The 19,958-nt window shown below is 39.6% G+C and overlaps 1 protein-coding gene and 1 pseudogene across 1 annotated transcript; both read right to left on the bottom strand.

The window, feature by feature from the left end:
• Positions 1-6,896: 6,896 nt before the first annotated feature.
• On the bottom strand, positions 6,897-8,213 carry LOC117078463 (cancer/testis antigen 55-like). Its single transcript, XM_033202007.1, has 3 exons — positions 8,088-8,213; positions 7,203-7,391; positions 6,897-6,917 (listed from the first exon to the last, which is right to left on the bottom strand). The coding sequence occupies exons 1-3, from the start codon at positions 8,211-8,213 to the stop codon at positions 6,897-6,899; spliced, it is 336 nt and encodes a 111-aa protein (XP_033057898.1).
• A 1,690-nt stretch (positions 8,214-9,903) lies between these two features.
• Positions 9,904-9,984, bottom strand: LOC117078715 (annotated as a pseudogene).
• Between the last annotated feature and the right edge of the window lie 9,974 nt (positions 9,985-19,958).

Genomic DNA, 19,958 nt, shown 5'->3' with positions numbered 1-19,958 from the left:
CTGAATCCCCTGGAGAGATTTCTTCCCCTGTTTTAATTTAGGATATTTAAGGTAAAGAGCACCCCTCCAATGATTAGCAGAGACACAAGATGGAAATAGGCATTTTATCACTTGCAGATCCTGGAGGTTACATGGCACACCTGGAGGGCATACGTGTGGGGCAGGGAGCCCAGGCAGGGAGACAGAAAGGGACCCATGGGCCAACAACCTTATGCGCGTCCCAGGGGTTATCAAAACAGGTTTCCTGTGGGGAGTTTTAATTGGTGGGCTTAAAGCAGGCAGACACATGTTTCAGGAGGTCACACTATGACTGGGCAGTGGTCATTGTGGCCTATCTGCGCAGACTGTGCAGGGTATCAGGGTCAGTGGGGCTGGCCAAGTAGGCTGTATGTACATCTTCATATGTACAGACGTGAACATCTCATGATGTTTCTTAAAAAGAGGAGGTGGCTTACATGGAACACAAATGATCATAAGTTGATAATGAAGACACATAATATACATGTATGTATGTGTGTGTATATGCATGTATGTACATATTAACATATATGTTATCATATACACACACAACTTCTCCTGCTTCTTTACGTTTCCAACATAAACTCTTAGGAGTGGAATTTCCTGTTCAAAGCTTTCTGATGAAGATTTAATCCATTGAGTGTTTTTGTTTTTGTTTTTGTTTTTGAGACGGAGTCTCACTCTGTGGCCCAGGCTGGAGTGCAGTGGCGTGATCTTGGCTCACTGCAAGCTCCACCTCCCGGGTTTACGCCATTCTCCTGCCTCAGCCTCCTGAGTAGCTGGGACTACAGGCGCCTGCCACCACGCCTGGCTAATTTTTTGTATTTTTAGTAGAGACAGGGTTTCACCGTGGTCTCGATCTCCTGACCTTGTGATCCGCCCACCTCGGCCTCCCAAGTGCTGGGATTACAGGCGTGAGCCACCGCGCCCGGCCCTGAAGATTCAATCCATTGAGTTTTAAATCACTTTCATGTTTCTATTTGAATAGCCTAGTTCATAGCCCATACCACTTCACAATTAGTGTCTTTACAACCGTCCATACCAATGTTGTGGTATTTACCCTGCATTTGCTTTCACTGTGGTCTTGTGCACCAAGCTCTTGTGTCTCTCTATACCACTACTTGTGTCACTCTCTAGTGGATGACCATAAGACACTCCGGCCTCTCTGCTCCCCCACTCTGCTCATCCTCACAGTCAAACCTCAGGCTTCCTCTCAAGTTCATTTCCCATCCCCAACCCTCCCTTCTCTGCTTCTTCTCCCTTGCAAACACCATCACCTGTCAAACTTCATTCACTTTGTCATTCTCCGCTGGCAAAACTAGAGTCTAGTAAGGCCCAGCTATCCAACTATTCTCCCGCACTCAACTAACAGAACTCTGTTGCATAAATTATGGCACCAGATGCAGCTATATAGACCCATACCAAAATAGGGACACACATTTCACAGGAGCCACTCAATACTACCCAATGATCCTACTGTATTACCCCCAGTAAGTATGATTTTCCACAATCTAAGGTTATCTACGCCTCGAAATGTAACACAACTGTGTTAATTTCCCAGGGAAGCCAAAACACATTACCGCAACTGGGTGGCTTAAAATGACAGAAATTTATTCTCTGGCAGTTCTGCAGGCTACCAGTCTGAAATCAAGGTGTCAGCGAGGTTGGTTCCTTCTGGCAAGCTCTGGGGGAGAGTCTATTACAAGTTTCTGGAGGTTGCCAGTAGTCATTGGTGGCTTTTGTTGGGTTGTAGATACATCACTCCAATCACTTCCTCCTTCATCCGATGGTACTCTTACTCTGTGTCTGTGTGTCCGATATTCCTCTTCTTATAATGACACCATTCACTGGATTAGTGGTGTATGACTAATCCTAATGCTGTGGGACCTCATCGTAACCTGACTTTTTGTTTTTTATTTTATGTTTTTGCAAAGACCCTATTTCCAAATAAAGTCACATTCACAGGTACTGGGGCTCAGAACTTGAGCATATCTTTAGGGGCGAAACTGAACCCACAACAAATGCTCTTGTACATTTTGATTACTCCAATATTCTACGATTGTCTGAAAATTAGGACACACAGATAAGCAGACATTTCCTCTTATTTCTCAGAGAAAACAAAGGCCATAGCTGGGCGCCATGGCTCACACTTGTAATCCCAGCACTTTGGGAGGCTGAGGCAGGTGGATCACCTGAGGTCAGGAGTTCGAGACCAGTCTGACCAACATGGTGAAACCCTGTCTCTACTAAAAATACAAAAATTTAGCTGGGCACGGTGTGTGCCTGTAATCCCAGCTACTCAGGAGGCTGAGGCAGGAGAATTGCTAGAACCCAGGAGGCAGAGGTTGCAGTGAGCGAAGATCGCGCCATTGCACTCCAGCCTGGGGGACAGAGCGAGACTCCAATTCAAATAATAATTTTAAAAATGTAAAAAAAGAAAACAAGGGCAGTGAGACAGGAGCTTCTCTGCGAACCACCTGACACCCATTCTGGTTTTCTCTTCCTTCTCTCTTGTAACAACGAAAGGACATATCAGCCCCTTCCCAGGGCTGACCCTCCACTGAGCAGATGGAACCATTCTCTTGAAACATTTTCTCTGAGGATGTTGCTTCTACTGCTGTTGCCTCTCTTCATCCTGCATTGACAACCATTTTTTTAAAAAAAATCTTACTTCTAATGGAATAACATACAAACATACACAAGAATCACCCATCTTAAAAACTTCATAGACAAACAACTCCCATCTTAAAAAATGTACATAGATAAATAAGCTTCCTTGGCCTCATTTCCCCTTCAGTCCCATTCTTGTGCATCCTGCCCCCCACAGCAAATGCTATTTCAAGAATCACCTCTGCTCACTTCCTGAGCTCCCATTCCCTCCTTATTCCTCTGGCATCAGGCTTTTATCCCCATCATGCCCCTAATTTGCTCTTAAAATGACAGGAAACCTCCAGGTCACCAAATCCAGTGGTCAATATGCTAAGCTCTCATCACTCAACCTCTTAGTGTTTGACGCAGTTGAGGACTCCCCATTTCTTGCAACAAGTTCTTCAGTCTTCTGTGTGACCACCCTCTCCTAGAAAGACTCCTTCTCAGCCTCTTTTGTGAGATCTTCCTCCTATCAGGATCCCACAAGAGTGCTCCAGGTCTCAGGCCCTGAATGGCTTCTCTATCCACATGCCAGTCCCATGGCATCTACATTGGGTAACTCCCAATCCCATATATATACTGAGTTACACACAGGGTTGTCCCATAGACATCTCAAGGGTAAAGTGTCCAAAATTTCACATGTCCTGAGCTTCCTTCAACCCCTGCACTTCCTTAAATCTTCTCCATCTCAGACGATGCCAGCTCAGTTCACACAGTGTGTGACATCATGTCCCCGCCATAACCGTTAGTTCAAATAGTGGGTTAACATCATATCCCTTCCAAAACCCTTATTTTTCTCCATTTTCTTTACACACTCCATGCCATCCATCAGCAAAAACTATCAATCCTTTGAAAACATACCTGGAGTCCCACCACCTCTAAAGAATGATTGAAAAAAATCAATGGGTTGAATTTGTTAGTTTCAGTCATGGCACAGAAGAAAGCAGAAAGAATCAAAGAGACAGCAGCCACTCAGACATATGAAAACATGCCCAAAATCCTTCCATGTGTCCCTGCTGGCACAAATAGAGCTAATAATGGATGCTGCAGCAAGAGATTGGTGCTAAGAAATAGCCTTAGAAAGAGGTAAGAAATAGCCTTCTCTGGCAAACGTCACTAAGTAAGACTCAGTCTCCTCTGCAGGGGTGAAACTCTGCTGGCAGAGAAGCTACAGGTAGATTCCAACACCAGGAAGACAGGTCCCTGCTGAGAGAATACTGCAGAACAAAGAAGGGGCTCTTCTCTACCACCCTGCTGCAAACATTGTGAATGATCTCTTGTGCTGGGAGGTGCCTCCAGAGGCCAGGAACACATCAGATAAGAAATGGCTGCTGGGCCTGAATGTCAGGGGATGAATTCCACTGGGCCACAGAGCAGCTGTGTGCCCCATCTTGCCTGTTTGCGTCCATGACTTGGCTATAGAATGGACACGACGCTACTAGGACTTCTTTCATAGGATTCTTTGTGAGGATTAAATGACGTGTGTGTCCCAAGGCCCTTAGTCCAGTGCTTGCATATACAAGGGCTGGACACAAAGTAGATTAACAGCAATTCTGAACAGGGATGCCATGCACCCCATTAAACCCTCTCACGTTTTAACTTCTCCCATGAGCAAAATGCACACCTTCACAAGTATCCATGAGAGCAACCATTCAGTGCCAGATTCCAGCAAAGATATAATCATGTGATTTGCCTTCTTGGCTTCTAATGACCTGCATGTTTCACCCTCAAATCAGGGAGACTGACTCCGACTGAAAATATTGAAAACAATGTGTCCGTGGTCACTGCCATCAAAAACCTCTTATCACAAACACCTGCTTACTTTTCTTTATGTCACTAATTGCTAGACAGAAATTCTTACTTATTCATATGCTTATCAGAGTGTTGTCTGTCTCTTCACCCTTGTATGTCAGCTTCATGACTGCAGAGCTTTTGTTCGTTGTCACTTTTTTGTCTCCTGGGCCCTCAGCATCTAGAACAGTGCTGGGCACATGGTAGGTTCTCAGTAAATACCCCAGCAATTAATTGAATCAGAAAAGGGTAACATCCTGAACCGTTCCAGGCAACCTGAGAAAGGATCTGGTTTTAAGGCAATTCACACCTAATCTGAATACTTTGCTTTCCTATGTGCATCTGTCTAAACAGTATTTGGCCTCATTCAGGATAACGTTACAGCCAGCTGTAAACATAAGAGCTGTAGCTCCGAAGACACTAGATCTCAGCTCAACTCAGCTTTTTCCTGGTTTTGCAACCTGTCCCCAGGAGTCTGACCACAGCAGAAACTTATAATGATTATAGACTAATATGTTGGGTTCTCTTGCATATCAGTGACTCAGTCTCCCTTGTGTACATGAGCTGTGCCATGGAGTAAAATGTTACTCCTTCCATTACAAAAGCTACACTGGAAATAAGTATGGACTAGTGTTTAGACAAACATTTCTATAAAAATAAAGTGACAAAGTTTAGATGACATGTACCAATGTCTATATTATTCATTATGATTTAATGGCTGGGGACAATTCTCATCCATGGGAATTTTGGGATTCTCATGGGATGGGAGTTTTCCTAATCCATACCTTTGTTTTTCAAAACACAATAAGTGTATGGATTGCTTTTATTTGTTACAGAATGTCAATATCTGCTCTCTGTTGTCTTAGCTTGGTCAGCTATTACACAGTACCACGGACATTTATATTGCACAGTTCTGGAGGATGGGAGGTCCAAGAATAAGGTGCTGACTGATTTGGTTCTGGGCAAGGGCCCTCTTTCTGGCTCGAAGATTGTCAGCTTCTGGCTGTTTCCTCCCATGGAGGAGTGGGAGCAAATGCTGGCTTCTTTTCCTCTTCTTCTAAGGATACTAATCCCATTATGGGGCTCTACTCTCATGACCCCATCTAAGCCTAATAGCCTCCCAAAGGTCCCATCTGCATATATGATTACATTGGGGCTTATAGCTTCAACAAAGGAATTTTGGGGGAACACAGATGTTCAGTCCCCCTAACCACTGTGAGGTATGTTCTTTATGCTGTCAAAATTACTTGTACCTTCCTTTTGTTTCCTTTCTATTTATTTATTTATTATTTTGTGTGATGGAGTCTCCCTGTGTCACCCAGGCTGGAGTGCAGTGGAGCGATTTTGGCTCACTGCTACAACCTCGGCCTCCTGGATTCAAAGGATTCTCCTGCTTCAGCCTCCCCGAGTAGCTAGGACTACAGGTGCATGCCACCACACCCACGTACATTTTCTTGTATTTTTAGTAGAGACGAGGTTTCACGATGTTGGCCAGGCTGGTCTAAAACTCTTGACCTCAGGTGATCTGCCCACCTTGGCCTCCCAAAATGCTGGGATTACAGGCATGAGCCATGTACCTAGCCACCTTTTGTTTTCCTTCAAGGGGACTTCAACAATGGTGAAATTACGAATCACAGGACTCAGGGTAAGTTCACAATGACACTCAAGCTATGCCCAAAGGTCTGAATATATCCCTTTCCCTAGGTCACAGCTGCCTGGCTAAATGTTCTGTTAGACGAAAGCATGAAGTTTCATGGGGTGTACTTGTGGGATTTTAGTATAACCCTTCCCAGTGGGTAAGAAGGGACTTACCTCGAGGGACTCTGTGTTTGTACGTTTCTTCATGACTTCAACTATTCTGCACCTCTGCAACAAAGTGGCTCACAGAGGCTCATGTACAGCAGAGTCAGCTTTCTATGGTTGTTTGTGTTGTTTAAAAATCAACAGAGGTCTTAATGCATTGCTCAACAATTTTATTTCTAAGGAACCAGTGATGAATGAACCACAGCTAAACATCGTTGCTGGCCCAATCATTCAGTCATTGAACTTAACATTTTATCTGCCCCTTGAGTCTTCCAGGCACTCTTCTAAGTGCTTGGTGATGCTTTAATGAAAACAGAAAAAACAAACAAACAAACAAAGAAAAAAATACAAAAACAAACAAACAAAAAACAGACCAGAAGACATCCTGCCATTGTGGAGTTTACATTCTAGTATGGGGAAGAAGGAACAAGGGAAACATAAACATCGCAAGTTATGAGGGTGACAGAAGATGAAAGAGGCTATGGAGCAATACAGATTGTACAGACAGCATAACGGGGCTCAAAACTGAAGTCAAATTGTAACTTTAAATCATGCCTTTAACATGCTGTCCCCGCTGTCTTTTCAGTTAAACGCTTTGGCTCCGACGTTCCCTTTTGGGTTGTCCCAGGCCTCCGTCATCCTGGAATCTGCTGCTCCTAATGAGAGACATAAAATTCAAATTTAATGGCAGTGTTCATTTTAACTAAGAACTCCTTTCCTTCAGTGACTAGCAAGCTAATTTAGCATGCTTTTTAATTGATAAGTTATTTCCCTAAGCTGGGTTCATGGTCCAATTGAACTAGCCAGTATCTCAATTAGATTTGCCAGGAAAGTCATATATAAAATACTGTTTAGGCTTACTAAGCTAACCTTTTCAGTTAAACCAACCCCTTTACTGCTCATAAAGGAAAGATAAACAGATTAAAATGCTTTGTCATTACAATTTTTTGCACTGGGGTGATAGAAACCGCTCTCCAATTACAGCAGAACTGAATGTTCTCCACCATGACCACATTGACGATATCGTCTACTTGAGGTATGTATCCATCAGGGATTTTCACAGACTCCAAGGTGAAAAAAGTAGTATGATCTATCATCCCATTTCTTCCATGTACGCTAGTAATGCGGACCTGTGAGTATAAATAATGGAAATGATTATGAAAAAGTCTGATAATCACTGTAACCTGCTGTGCACCTCCTCCATTCTGGGTCCTGCATGAGTGCAGGTGACTTTGATGCAAATCAATGATTCCCAACCTGGTTGGCTCATTGCTAACACCAGGGGTACTTTGTAAGAATATCCATGTCCATGCTCCACCTCAGACCAATTAAATCAGATTTTCCAGGGATGAGACGGGGTCTCTGATGAGAAATCCTGCTCTAAATACTACCAAAATATGTCCATTACCCTCTATTGCCCTGAATTGCCTGCTCATATTCAGACTCCAATAACCAAATCGCTCTCAGCATTTACTGGTAAGCTCAAGTCCCACAACATACTCCGTTCATTTTTTCCCTACAATTTTTCTGGCACAAAGATTGTTTTTCTTCCTCCTGTTGTTGGAAGATTCTAATAACATTTGGGTATCAAGTAAAATGCACAATTTAGAACTTGATCATGTGCTTGGCCCACATAATTTTCTAATTATTTCCTTCGGGAAGTCCTGCCTTTTCAATAAGAAAAGTGGCTCCTTCGTTGGCAAAGAATGTATTTCTTCATATTTTCTGGAAATCCCATTACACCCAACAGAATCCTGGGCACAAAAATTACCACCAAAGGAAGTGTTATCAGAAACTGATGACGGGAGGAACCGGAAAGAAATTACCTCTTCCACATGAATACAACGGGTGGGCTTCACAGAGCTTGCCTTGATGTTTGAGATGCCTGGCTCAGCGGCATATTCAACTTCTAACAAGTCACCCTTATAAGGCACAAAATCTAAAACAGTCATGGAGAAATATGAGTGTCATGATCTCTTAACTAGGTCACATTTAATTTCACACGTTATTTGATAGTGTACTACTTTAAAGTCAGTTTTGCTAGAACTAAAGTCCATTTTGCACATATTTAAACAGATACACTGTAAATCTCTAAGTCTGAAAAGATGTTATAAGTCTTAGGCATTGATTTCCTCTACTGATTAACAAAGTCAAATGAAGGAAAGTGTGAACTATGCATCACAGTTAATCTAAGGGAGCAGCACAGGATTTACTAAACAAACAAGTTGTTCCTGTTCACAACTCCTTAGTGAGAGGCAGTCAAAAGTATATGTAAGAGCACAAATTTAAACCTGGCTACGTGGCTTCAAATCTTGACACTGCCACTCACTCAGTTGGCAACCTTAGCCAAGGTGCTTAATCTGTGTGCCTCATTTTCTTCATCTATAAAATGAGAAGCACGATAAGTAACCTTCATGATACACAGCTGCTGTGAGAATTAGTTGATATGTGCGATACACACAGAATCATCGCTGGCGCATAGTAACCACCAAATAACTGTTGATTGGTAGTAGTGGTTGCAGTACCACTAGGAAATATTACTTTCAGAATCAATGAATTTCCCCTGATGTTGGGTTCAGGTGATGAACTCTTAAGTCTGTGCCTTACGGGTTATAGTTAATACCACAGAGTTTCAAACAGAAGTTTACAGTAAGTTAAAAGTGAGTCACAGGATAACAAAGGTACATGAAAGAATGTGGAGCAAATGAAAATCCCAACTGCAAGTGAGACAGTAAATTGCCACAATGACTCCAGAAAACTAGCGACATCAACAAAGTGAAACAATTCTCCACCTTAGGATCCAGCATTGTAGAATGACAGTAGACACAGTGTTAGACTTCTTCTTCTCTCTCTCCTCTCTCTGTATCTGTTAATTTACATACATTTCTTTTGTGTGGGTGTACCGTATATCTATGGGCCAATGACTCTAAAATGTATATGCCTCCAACTCTAACCAACCTCAGGTTCAATTCTCCATATGCTTACACCAATCTAAGGTGTGTAAAGCTGAGCTGTTGGTATTCTCAGTATTCACCAACTTGTGTCTGCCTCAGTCGTCTACATCGCAAACTGGCAACTCCACCCTCACCACTGCTCAAACAAAAGACTTTGGAGGTACCTTGGACTCCTCTTTCCTCCACATCAAAGATCTAATCCATTACCTCCTGGGTTCTTTCCTAACTTCAAAATATATCCAGAGTCAACTCAATCCTCAGGTCCTCCACTTCTCCACTTTCATTCACATCTCCATCACCTCTCACCAGGAATATTACAACATTATCCTGACTGATTTCCTGACTCCACCCTTTCCCTCATAGTCTCTTCTCGACAAAGCAGACAGAGTCAACATCTTAAAACAAAATTCAGGTCAGAGTCCTGCTTTTGCACCCAAGAAAACAAACTAGCAAGCTGCCTGGGGAAGCAGAGCTAATCTCCCCCTTTATACCCAAGCTATACAACTGTTGCAAAGGACAAAAATAGCAAAAAAAAAAAAAAAAAAGTGTATCTTTGGGTATAAGCTAAATATTAGAACACATCTGCTGATTACAAAGAGAATTCAACAACACACACACACACACACACACACACACAGCCACAAGCCACTATCTCCAATCCTAAGTTTGAAGCATTTGAAGTGTATTCTTTTAAAATTTGGTAGTCTACCCTGTCACAGAAACTTCTCTAGTAACCAACTACAGAAATGATCCCTGCAAGTATAGTCTCTGAAGGGTATTAAAAATAGTGTCTCTATGTACTTGTAGGATTGTTTCCATGATTAGAAATTAAATTCTTATGTGAATGAAAAATATATCCAGGCATTACTGAGGGCATTGAACAAATGAACACACAATAGATGACAGCAGACATTTTAAAATACTGCCTATTTGCCCCTATATTGTACATAATTTTAATTGGAAAGGTCTACCTCGAATATTGAAGAGCCATTGACTGAAGCCAAGTACACTGTTAAATTTGTTCTAGGACTAAAATCCTCTCAAAAAGTTAAGAATTACATCATATAGCACAAAACGCAAATCATACCTTCAGAAACAGTGTTCATAGGGAAATAAATGATGTTACTAATATAAATAGTATCTTCACTTATAGAAGCAACACATCCATTTAAAACTCTGATTTTTGAGCCTGAGGATCCATTACCGTTAAGAGGGTGAGGCACAACATCCACCTGTAAGATTTAGGAAAGAGTTACTTCGAAAATAAAACAAATTTAAACACAGGAACTTATGGTTAAAACACTGGTATTCCAAAATGTTTTCAAAAACCATCCTAAACATTGGTGAATATAGTTCATGTGCTAAATGGCCATAGACTGCAGATGATGGTAAAAATCATATGTGTGCCTTATGAATTGTGAAATGTATCCCAAAACATTAAATGCATACCCAAGTTTAACACCCTTGTACCATTAGATTCCCAGATTTAAAAATTACTGTCGTTCACCTACAGAAATTCACAGTGAAATGACGGTAAAGTGGAAAGATACGTAGTCATAAGCAGGTTGCGATGAAGGATGTAAAACTTGTTAAAGATGGTTTCTGTGACTTATCTAAAGGGAGAACATTTCAGACAAGAAGCAAATAGCGGCATTGCTTGGGGGAAGTCAGATTTGTGTTGGGTTGTGAAAGAAGACAGAGGTGTAACCTTGTAAACAGGGGTAGAGGAGCAGGGAGGCGGAGAGAAAAAACAAGTTAGGAGCCTAGGGAGCAAAATCCTAACATTCGAGATCCAGGTCTAGGAGACAGAGCACAAGATAAAGTTGGAACAATAACCTCAACTGGGGGAGGTTCGAAAAACCAAGCCAAATTAGGGCTTTACTTTATCTACAATAAAGAGGCATACAAACCTTTTTCCTTATTGAAAGTGTAATAGTCCTTATTTTATAATTTTTAAAACTTACAGAAATAATCCAAGTTCACTGTACTAAAAATAGGAAAAAACAAACCAGATATGCAGACAGCAAAACGCGGTTACCCCATAATCCATATTCCATTACCAAGAGACCACCAGGGACTACATTTTGGCAGTAACACTCATCCTGATGTTTTTGTCTATACACAAATATATATACATATGTAAATGCCTGTTTTAAAAGCAAATTAGCATGGCATTCAGTATGAAAGTATCACATTAAATTAACACAAAGGTTTTTAAATAACAAGAAAGGACAGAAAGAGTCATAGGGAATCCCGATTAATGGATGTGCCGTAATTTATTAACCCAATTCCACATAATTAGACATTTCACTTGTGTCCTAGCATTTGGACTACTTGCCTGACTGAACTATAGGATAAACTCCTAGGGTTGGAATTTGCTGATCAAAGACTTCTGATGGAAACTTGAGCCACTGAGTTGTAAGTAATTTTTCATGGTTTTAAAAATACTCTAGTTTGCTGCTATTCACATTTCTTAACTGGTGTCTTTCCAGCTGTCAATACCAATCTGATGTTTATTTCTCCCTCACTTACTGTCATGAAGGAATGAGGCACTAGCCTCCCGTCCACGTATCTACCACCACTTCCGTCAGTATCCAGTGGATGATCCACAGCACCCTTGGACCTCTCTGTTCCTTGACTCCACACCAACTCACAGACATACTGCAGACTAAAGCTTTGCCCATGTTTCATGGCTCCCAACTCTGTTTCTTATGCCTTGCAAATACCACCAACACAACAGCAGGTACAAGCAGATAATGTTGAGGGACAACTGAGTAGCCAGTAGTGAAACAAGATGCGGATCCTTCTCTCAGTCCTGAACATGAAAAGCAAACCCAGACTGACTGTATGTTTAGATATAAATAAATGAATGACTTTCAGAAGAAAAGCTAAGTGAATACTCCTGTAAATTATGTCTTAGAATTCGCCTAAGGATACTTCCTGAACACAGAAGCCACATGGACAAGATGGACATATTTATAGTATGTAAAAATTAAATAGATGGAGGAGGCGGGGAGCAAGAGGGGAAAATGGGACTCTCCAGTGATTGTCCTCCTGCAGAAACATCAATGCGAAAAACTATCCTTGTATGAAAATACCCTCACTTGACATAAGGAAACCAGATGAGAGACCATGGTACCCGGTTATAGCATGAAAATCAGAAAAGATGCATTGAAGAGGGTAGTAAGAACAGTTTTACATTACCCATATCACCCCTTCCCCAACCTTCAACAGCACAGCATAGAGAGAGATACCATCCACCCAGAGGAGAGAGACAGTAGCAAGCGTAGGGCATTGCCTGGGAACCCAATATCAGGTCACCACTTGACAGACGCCCATGGTCCCTGACTCTCAGATGGTACTTGTAGACAGAGTCTCTAGACCCACCCTGGCACCAGACAGAAAGCCACAACCACCGCAAAACAAACTCAATACCTGGTCTACATCTCTGCGAGTGATTCCACTGGCCTTATGCTCAGAATATTCTACAGCAACAGGGAGTTCTCAGTGAATGGAGCCTTGGATTCCAGTCTCGCAAGGGACCAGCCTCCATAGCTAAGGGAATCTCAGCCATTGTAGCATCTGTCGCTGTGTCCCTGGGATTAGGAAGCCCCCAAGTGCTTCAATAGCTGCAGTGTTCACAAGCATAAGGACCAAAAGAGACCTATATAGAGTTTCCGGACAGGCTTACTGCTAAAGGATGTCCCCTAAAAGCTAGACTGTAAAGACTGAAATGAATACCTACTTCTTCAGTACACAGACACAAACACATGACCACAAAGATCAAGAACAATAAGGAAATCATGACATCACCAAACTGACAAAACAAGGCGCCAGCAATTGACCCTAGAGTGATAGGAATGTATGAGTTGTTTAACAAATAATTCAAAATATTTATTTTCCACATGCTATGTGAACCTTGAAAACAATTACACAGAAATGATTCGGAATGTATCAGAGTAATTTGAAAGAAAGATTGAAAGAATTTTTAAAAAACCAAGCAAATCCAGAAGTTGAAAAATACAATGAAGGAAGTACACAATAGAGAACATCCAAAGAACAATTGATCGAGCAAAATAAAGAATCTGGAAACTTGGAGACAGCTTCATTGAAAATATACAGTCAGAGGAGACAAAATTAAAAGGAATGACACGGAAAGAAAAAAAACTTACTGGATTTCTGGGACAATATCAGAAGAGCAATAGTATGAGTCATTCACATTCAAGCGGGAGGAGTAAAAAGATCATTTAAAAAATAATAATGGAGAGCCATCCAATCTCAAATAATAATGGGGAGCCATCCAAACTCAGAGAAAGTTACAAACATCTAGGTACTGGATGACCAAAGTTCTGCATTCAGATACAATCCAAATAAGATTACCCCATGACATGTTAAAATCAAACTGTCAAAGATGAAAAATAAAGAATCCCGAGAGCAGCAAGAGGAACGAAGCAAATCATATATAAGGCTCTTCCAATATGCCTACCAGAAGACTTCTCAGCAGAAGCATAAAAGGCCAGAAAGAGTGGGATAGTCTATTTTAGGAACGCAAGGAAAAAAATCTCTAACCAAGAATAATGTACCCAGAAGTGAAGGGGAGATAAAGACTTTTACAGAGAAATCACAGCTGAGAAACTTCCTCACCACCACAACTGTCTTACAAGAAATGCTAGGGAGAATTCTTCCAACTGGCATAAGGGACGCTAATGAGTAATGCAAAAACATCTGAAGGTATAAAACTCACCAGTAAACGTAACTACACAAATTCAGAATATTCTAATAAGGTAACGGTGGTGTCCAGATCACGTATATCTTCCATGTAACGGTTAAAAATGGAACTAGTAAAAATAAAATACGTACAATAATCCGTTAAGGGATACAAAATATAAAAAGTTGTAAAGTGTAAAATAGAGAACTCAAAATCCGGGGATGGAGTTAAATGGTAGAGTGTTTTCATTTTGTGATCAAAGTTATGTTATCAGTAAAATAAACTGCTGTGATTATGTTTCTGTAAGCCTCATGCTATCCACAAAGAAAAAATCCTGTAATAGACCCACTAAAACAAATAAAAAAGCAAAACATACTAATAGAGAAAAATCTCTTATCCATCAAGGAAAACAATAAAAGAGGAAGAAAGGAAGAAATTACCTACAAAATAGGTAGAAACAATTCTCTAAGTGACAACAGTAAATCTTTACCTATCAATAATTACCTTGATAGTAATGGATGACATCCTCCAACTAAAATGCACAGAGTAGCTGAATAAATTTAAAAAGCAACAGCAGCAACAACCAAACCTATGAGAGACACACTTCTCCTTAAAAGACATTTGTAAACTGAAAATGAAGGCATGAAAAAAGATATTCTTCCATGTAAAGGGAAACCAAAACAGCGCAGGAGGTGCTAAACTGATTTCAAATAAAATAGGATTCATATCACAAACTGTAAAAAGAGACCAAGACCATTATATAATGATGAAGGAGTCAATTCATCAAGAAGATATAATGATTTCCAAAAATATGGACCCAACATAGCAGCACCTAAATACATGAAGCAAATATTAAGGTCCAAATGTTGAGATAGAGTGCAATGCAATAATAGTAGGGGACTTCAACATCCAACTTGCAGCAATGAACAGATTGCCCCGACAGAACACTGGCCCCCAAAAAGTCGGATTTATCTGCACTCTGGACCAAATGGACCTGACAGTCATTTACAGAACATTCCATCCAAATACTCCAAAACACATATTCTTCCAACTGCATGTGGAGCATTCTGGAGGATAGATTATGAGTCAGGCCATAAAAGGTCTTAGCAAATTAAAGGAGTTTGAAACAATATCAAATCACTTCTCTAACCGCAATGGTAAAGTATTAGAAATCAATAAAAGTAGGAACTGTGGAAACTTTAGAAGTGGATGGAAATTAAACAACATGCTCCTAAATAACCAATGGGTCAATGAAGAAATTTAAAGAAAAGTGTAAAACATTTCTTGAGATAAAGCAAAATGAAGGCACAACACATGAAAACCCATGAAATATAGCAGAAGCAATTCTAAAAGTGAAGTTTACATCAATAAAGCCTACCTCAGAAGAAAAGATACATCTTAATAAACAACCTCACACTGCACCTTGAGGAACAAGAAAAAAATATAATCCAAAAGTAGTAGGACATAAATCATAAAGGTCACAGCAGAAATAAATGAAATAGACATGAGAAGAACAATACAAATATCAATGAAACTATGAGTTGGTTTCTTGAAGAGGTAAAGCAAATCAACAAAACTTTAGCTAGACTAAGGAAAACAGAGAGAATATTCAAATAAATAAAATCAAAGATGAAAAAGGATATAGTACAACTGACATCACCAAAATAAAATCGATCATAAGAACTATTGTCAACAATCATCAGCCTACAAATAGGACAAGCCAGAAGAAATGGATACATTCCTGGACACATACAACCTATCAAGATGTAATGGTGAAGAAATGGAAACTCTGAACAATTAACGAGTGAGGAAAGTGATTCAGTAATAAAAAATCCCCCATCAATTAAGAGTCTAAGACAGAATTACTTCCCTTCTTAATATACCAAATTTATAAATAAAGAAGAATTAATAGCTCTACTTTTAAAACTATTCCAAAAACAAAAACAAAACAAGAAAGGAACACTTCCAAACGCATTCTATCACACCGCATTACCCTGGTAGAAACCCCAGACAAGGAAACACAAAGAAGAGAAAACCGAAGAAAACTACATGCCAAAATTCCTGATCAACACAGTTGCAAAATCTTTAACAAAGTATTAGTAAACCAAATTCAACAGCACATTAAAAACATCATTCATCGTGTTCTAGAGGGATTCATCCCTGGGATGTAAGGAAGTTTCAACATACACAAAACAATAAATGTGACATATCGCATGAATGAAGCACAAAAGCCATAGGATCATTCCAATTTAAGCAGGAAAAGCATTTGACCGAATTCCACATCCCTTCGTGATAAAAACTCCACAAACTTGATATAGGAGGAGTGCACCTCAACACAATAAAGGTCATATATGATAAACCCACAGGTAACATCATACTGAATGGGGAAATGTTGCAGGCTTTTTCTCTAAGACCTGGAACAGGACAGAAATGCCCACTTTTGCCCATTCTATCGCACATAGTTCTGGAAGTACTAGCCAGAGAAATTAGGCAAGAAGAAACAAAAGGCATCTAAATTTAAAAGGAAGAATTTAGATTGGCCCTGTTTGCAGATGGGAAGCTCTTACATATAAATAACCCTGAAGACACCACCAAAAAGCTACTAGGTCTAATAAACAAATTCAGGAAAGTGGCACGACACACAAACAACATACAAGAATCAGTAGCATTTCTATACACCAATAGAGAACTATCAGAAAAAGATATCAAGAAACAATCCCATTTAAAACACCTTCAAAAAAATAAAATAGGAATAAATTTAACCAAGGAGGTGAAGGATTGCAACACCGAAAACTATATATAAACCACTGACGATGGAAATTGAATGAGGCAGGAGTGAATGGAAATGTATCGTGTGTTCATGGACAGGAAGAATAAATATTGTTAAAATGTCTGTATCTTAAAGAAATCTACAGATTCAATGCAACTGCTATGAAAATACCAATGACATTCTTCTTGGAAATAGAAGAAACACTCCTAAAATTTGTATGGAACCACAAAAGATTCCAGATGGCCGAAGCAGTCTGAAACACAAAGAACAAAACTGGAGGCATCACACTACTTGATGTCAAAACATATGACAAAGCTATAGTAAGCATAATAGCATAGTACCAGTATAAAAACAGATACATCAACGAGTGGAGCAGAATACACAGACTGGAATGAAATTCGTGCATATACAGTCAACTGATTTTCGACAAAAGGCCCGAGAACACACAATGTTGAGAAAGTACAGTCTCTTCAATTAATGATGTTGAAAATAACTGAATATTCATCTGAGAAAAATGAATTTCCACCCTTATCTCTCAGCATGTACATAAATCAACTCAAAATGACTTAAAGCTTTAAAAGGAAGACACAAACCTATGAAACTACAAGAATGAGACATAGGGGGAAAGCTCCATGACACTGTTCTGGGCAATGATATTTCAAAAATAGGACCTCAAAAGCAAAGGCAACAAAAGAAAAAACAGACCAATGGGAGGTTACATCGAACTAAAAAGCTTTGATACCACAAAGGAAACCATCAAAGAGTGGAGAGATAATCTATAGGACAGGAGAAAACATTGGCAATCTATACATCTAGTAAGGGGTCAGTTTCCAAAATGTATGAATAACTTCAACAACTCAAGAAATCAAATAATCCTATTAAAAATGAGCAAAAGACCTGAATAGACATTTCTCAAAAGGAGACATACAAATGGCCAACAGGCATATGAAAAAACGCTCACCTTCTTTAACATTGGGATAATGCAAATCAAAACCATAGAGGTAGCACCTCACGCATGTTAAAATGGCTAACACTAAAAAGAAAAGAGATAACAAGTGGTGGCAAGGATGTGAAGACATTGGAACGTTTATGCATGGTTTGTGGGATATAAATTGTTACAGCCATTATGGAAAACAGTATGGAGGTTCCCCAAAATTTTAACAATGGAACTATCACACTATCCATGAATCCCACTACTGAGCATGTATTCAAAGAGAGTGTCATCAGTGTGTCAAAGAGATGTCATCACTTCCATGTTTATTGCAACCCTATTCACAATAGGCAAGAAACAAAAGCAAACTAAGTGTCCATATACGGATGAGTGGATAAAGGAAATGTGGTATAAATATACAATGGAATACCATTCAGCCATAAAACACAACTAAACCTTGCCATTTGGGATAACATCGATGAACCTGAAGAATGATATTTAAGTGAAATACACCAGTCACACAAAGACAAATACTGCATAGTCACATTAAATTGAGGATTATAAAGAAGTTGCTCTTATAGCAGTGTAGAGTAGAATAGTGATTACCAGATGCTTGGTTTGTTAGGGTGGATGGAGGAATAAGGAGATGTTGTTGAAAGAAGATATAATTACAGTTATATAGAAGGAAACTTTTTTTTTAATCTAAATCAACTTTCCAATTTATTAAAAATTGAAGGAACCTTTTTTAACTGCTCATAATGGGCAAATATATACAAACAGAAACTGGATAAGTGATTGCCTGGGACTGGATGTTACGGGGGGAGGGGACAGTTGGGGGAGCATGAAGGAATGGAAAAAGACTACGAACGGTTATAGAGTTTCCTTTTTGAGTGATGAAAATGTTCTAAAATTGTTTGTGGTGATGGTTGCCTAACCCTGTGAACAAACTAAAAACCACTGAATTGTACCCTGTAGATGAGTGAATTGCATGGTCTCGTGACTTATATCTCAATAAAGCTGTAAAAGAATGAAAGACTTAAAGCAAAGGAAAAAGATGGTATCGGACGAAATACTACAAGGGCTTCTAATACAAACTTTCCTATTACAAATCTAATTTTCCTACCATAGAGATAGCTGTAAATGTCCCTATTGTATAAGTAGGTCCAAGAAAGGAAACTTGCTGTAATCTCATTAAGATCCTTAATAATTCCAAATGAGCAATGTGACTGCTTTTCCCTTCTCACATTTGCAAAGATTTCAGATTGATAGTATTGTTGTCCTTGCCTATATGGGCAGATGGGCAGTCTCACCACCTATTGCTGAGAGAATCAGTTAGTAGAGTAGAGCTAAAGAATAATTTCGTAATAGCCACTGAATGGGTAAATATCTGGACTCAGGTGCTGTTCTCAGGACTCCATAAATCTGCCAAATATTATTGAATTGTACCCTTAAGAGAGTTCTGTGGTTTGTGAACTATACCTCCATGAAGCTCTTTTTAAAATGTTTACAAGGCACGTGGTTTCACATAGTAATTCCACTGCTATGGATGCATAGCACAGAAAACGTTTTTTTACCTGATAAGGGAAGTTGCAGGATTATATAGAGTTCAATAATTATTATTGTTACCCATATTGTTTAAAGATTAGAAGAATAGATAAGTAACTTTTATGTTTTAAAGCAGAAATCACTACAAATATTAGAACAGAAGAACCTACAGCTTCAGAGGGGTGGGGCTTCAAACTGCAGCTGACATCCACTCTATGGATCACAGCAGAGATGTTGGATTAATACAAGAAAAGAAAGATGCAGAAAGAAAACCCACTGGCAAAAGACACAATTCCCAAACTCATGCACATCTCACCTTGATTGCTCTCAATGCATAAAGTGTTTTATTTTCTTCCACAACCACATTAACTTTTTGTCCAACTTTTAGAGGAACGTTGCCAGTCACAACATCACTACTGAAGTAGATCAACTCATCAATCATGCCATGATCACCACAGAAACTTGTGACAACTCCCTGCACAGTTTTCAACTGGGTGTCACCTACAAGGAAAAGAAACAAAAGTTACATTATTAGCTTCAAATGCAAACATCTACTACAAATATGTCTTACACTCACCATCTGCATAAACCTGGGCAGAGAAGTTTTTTTAATGTCTCTGATCTTGTTTTCATCTGTCAATCCACAGCAATCACAATTTTGCCTGATAGGGTTGTTGTAGATTTTTAAAAATTTATTAAAATTTTAATTTTTAAATTTACAATTAATTTTTAATTTTTTCAGCAGAGTCTGGCTCCATTGCCCAGGCTGGAGAGCAATGGTGCAATCTG

This window comes from Trachypithecus francoisi, unplaced genomic scaffold (genome assembly GCF_009764315.1).
Source record: "Trachypithecus francoisi isolate TF-2019V2 unplaced genomic scaffold, Tfra_2.0 Lachesis_group6, whole genome shotgun sequence".
NCBI lineage: Eukaryota > Metazoa > Chordata > Mammalia > Primates > Cercopithecidae > Trachypithecus > Trachypithecus francoisi.
Note: the sequence above shows the minus strand (reverse complement) of the source record. Positions and strands in the feature narration are given on the sequence as shown.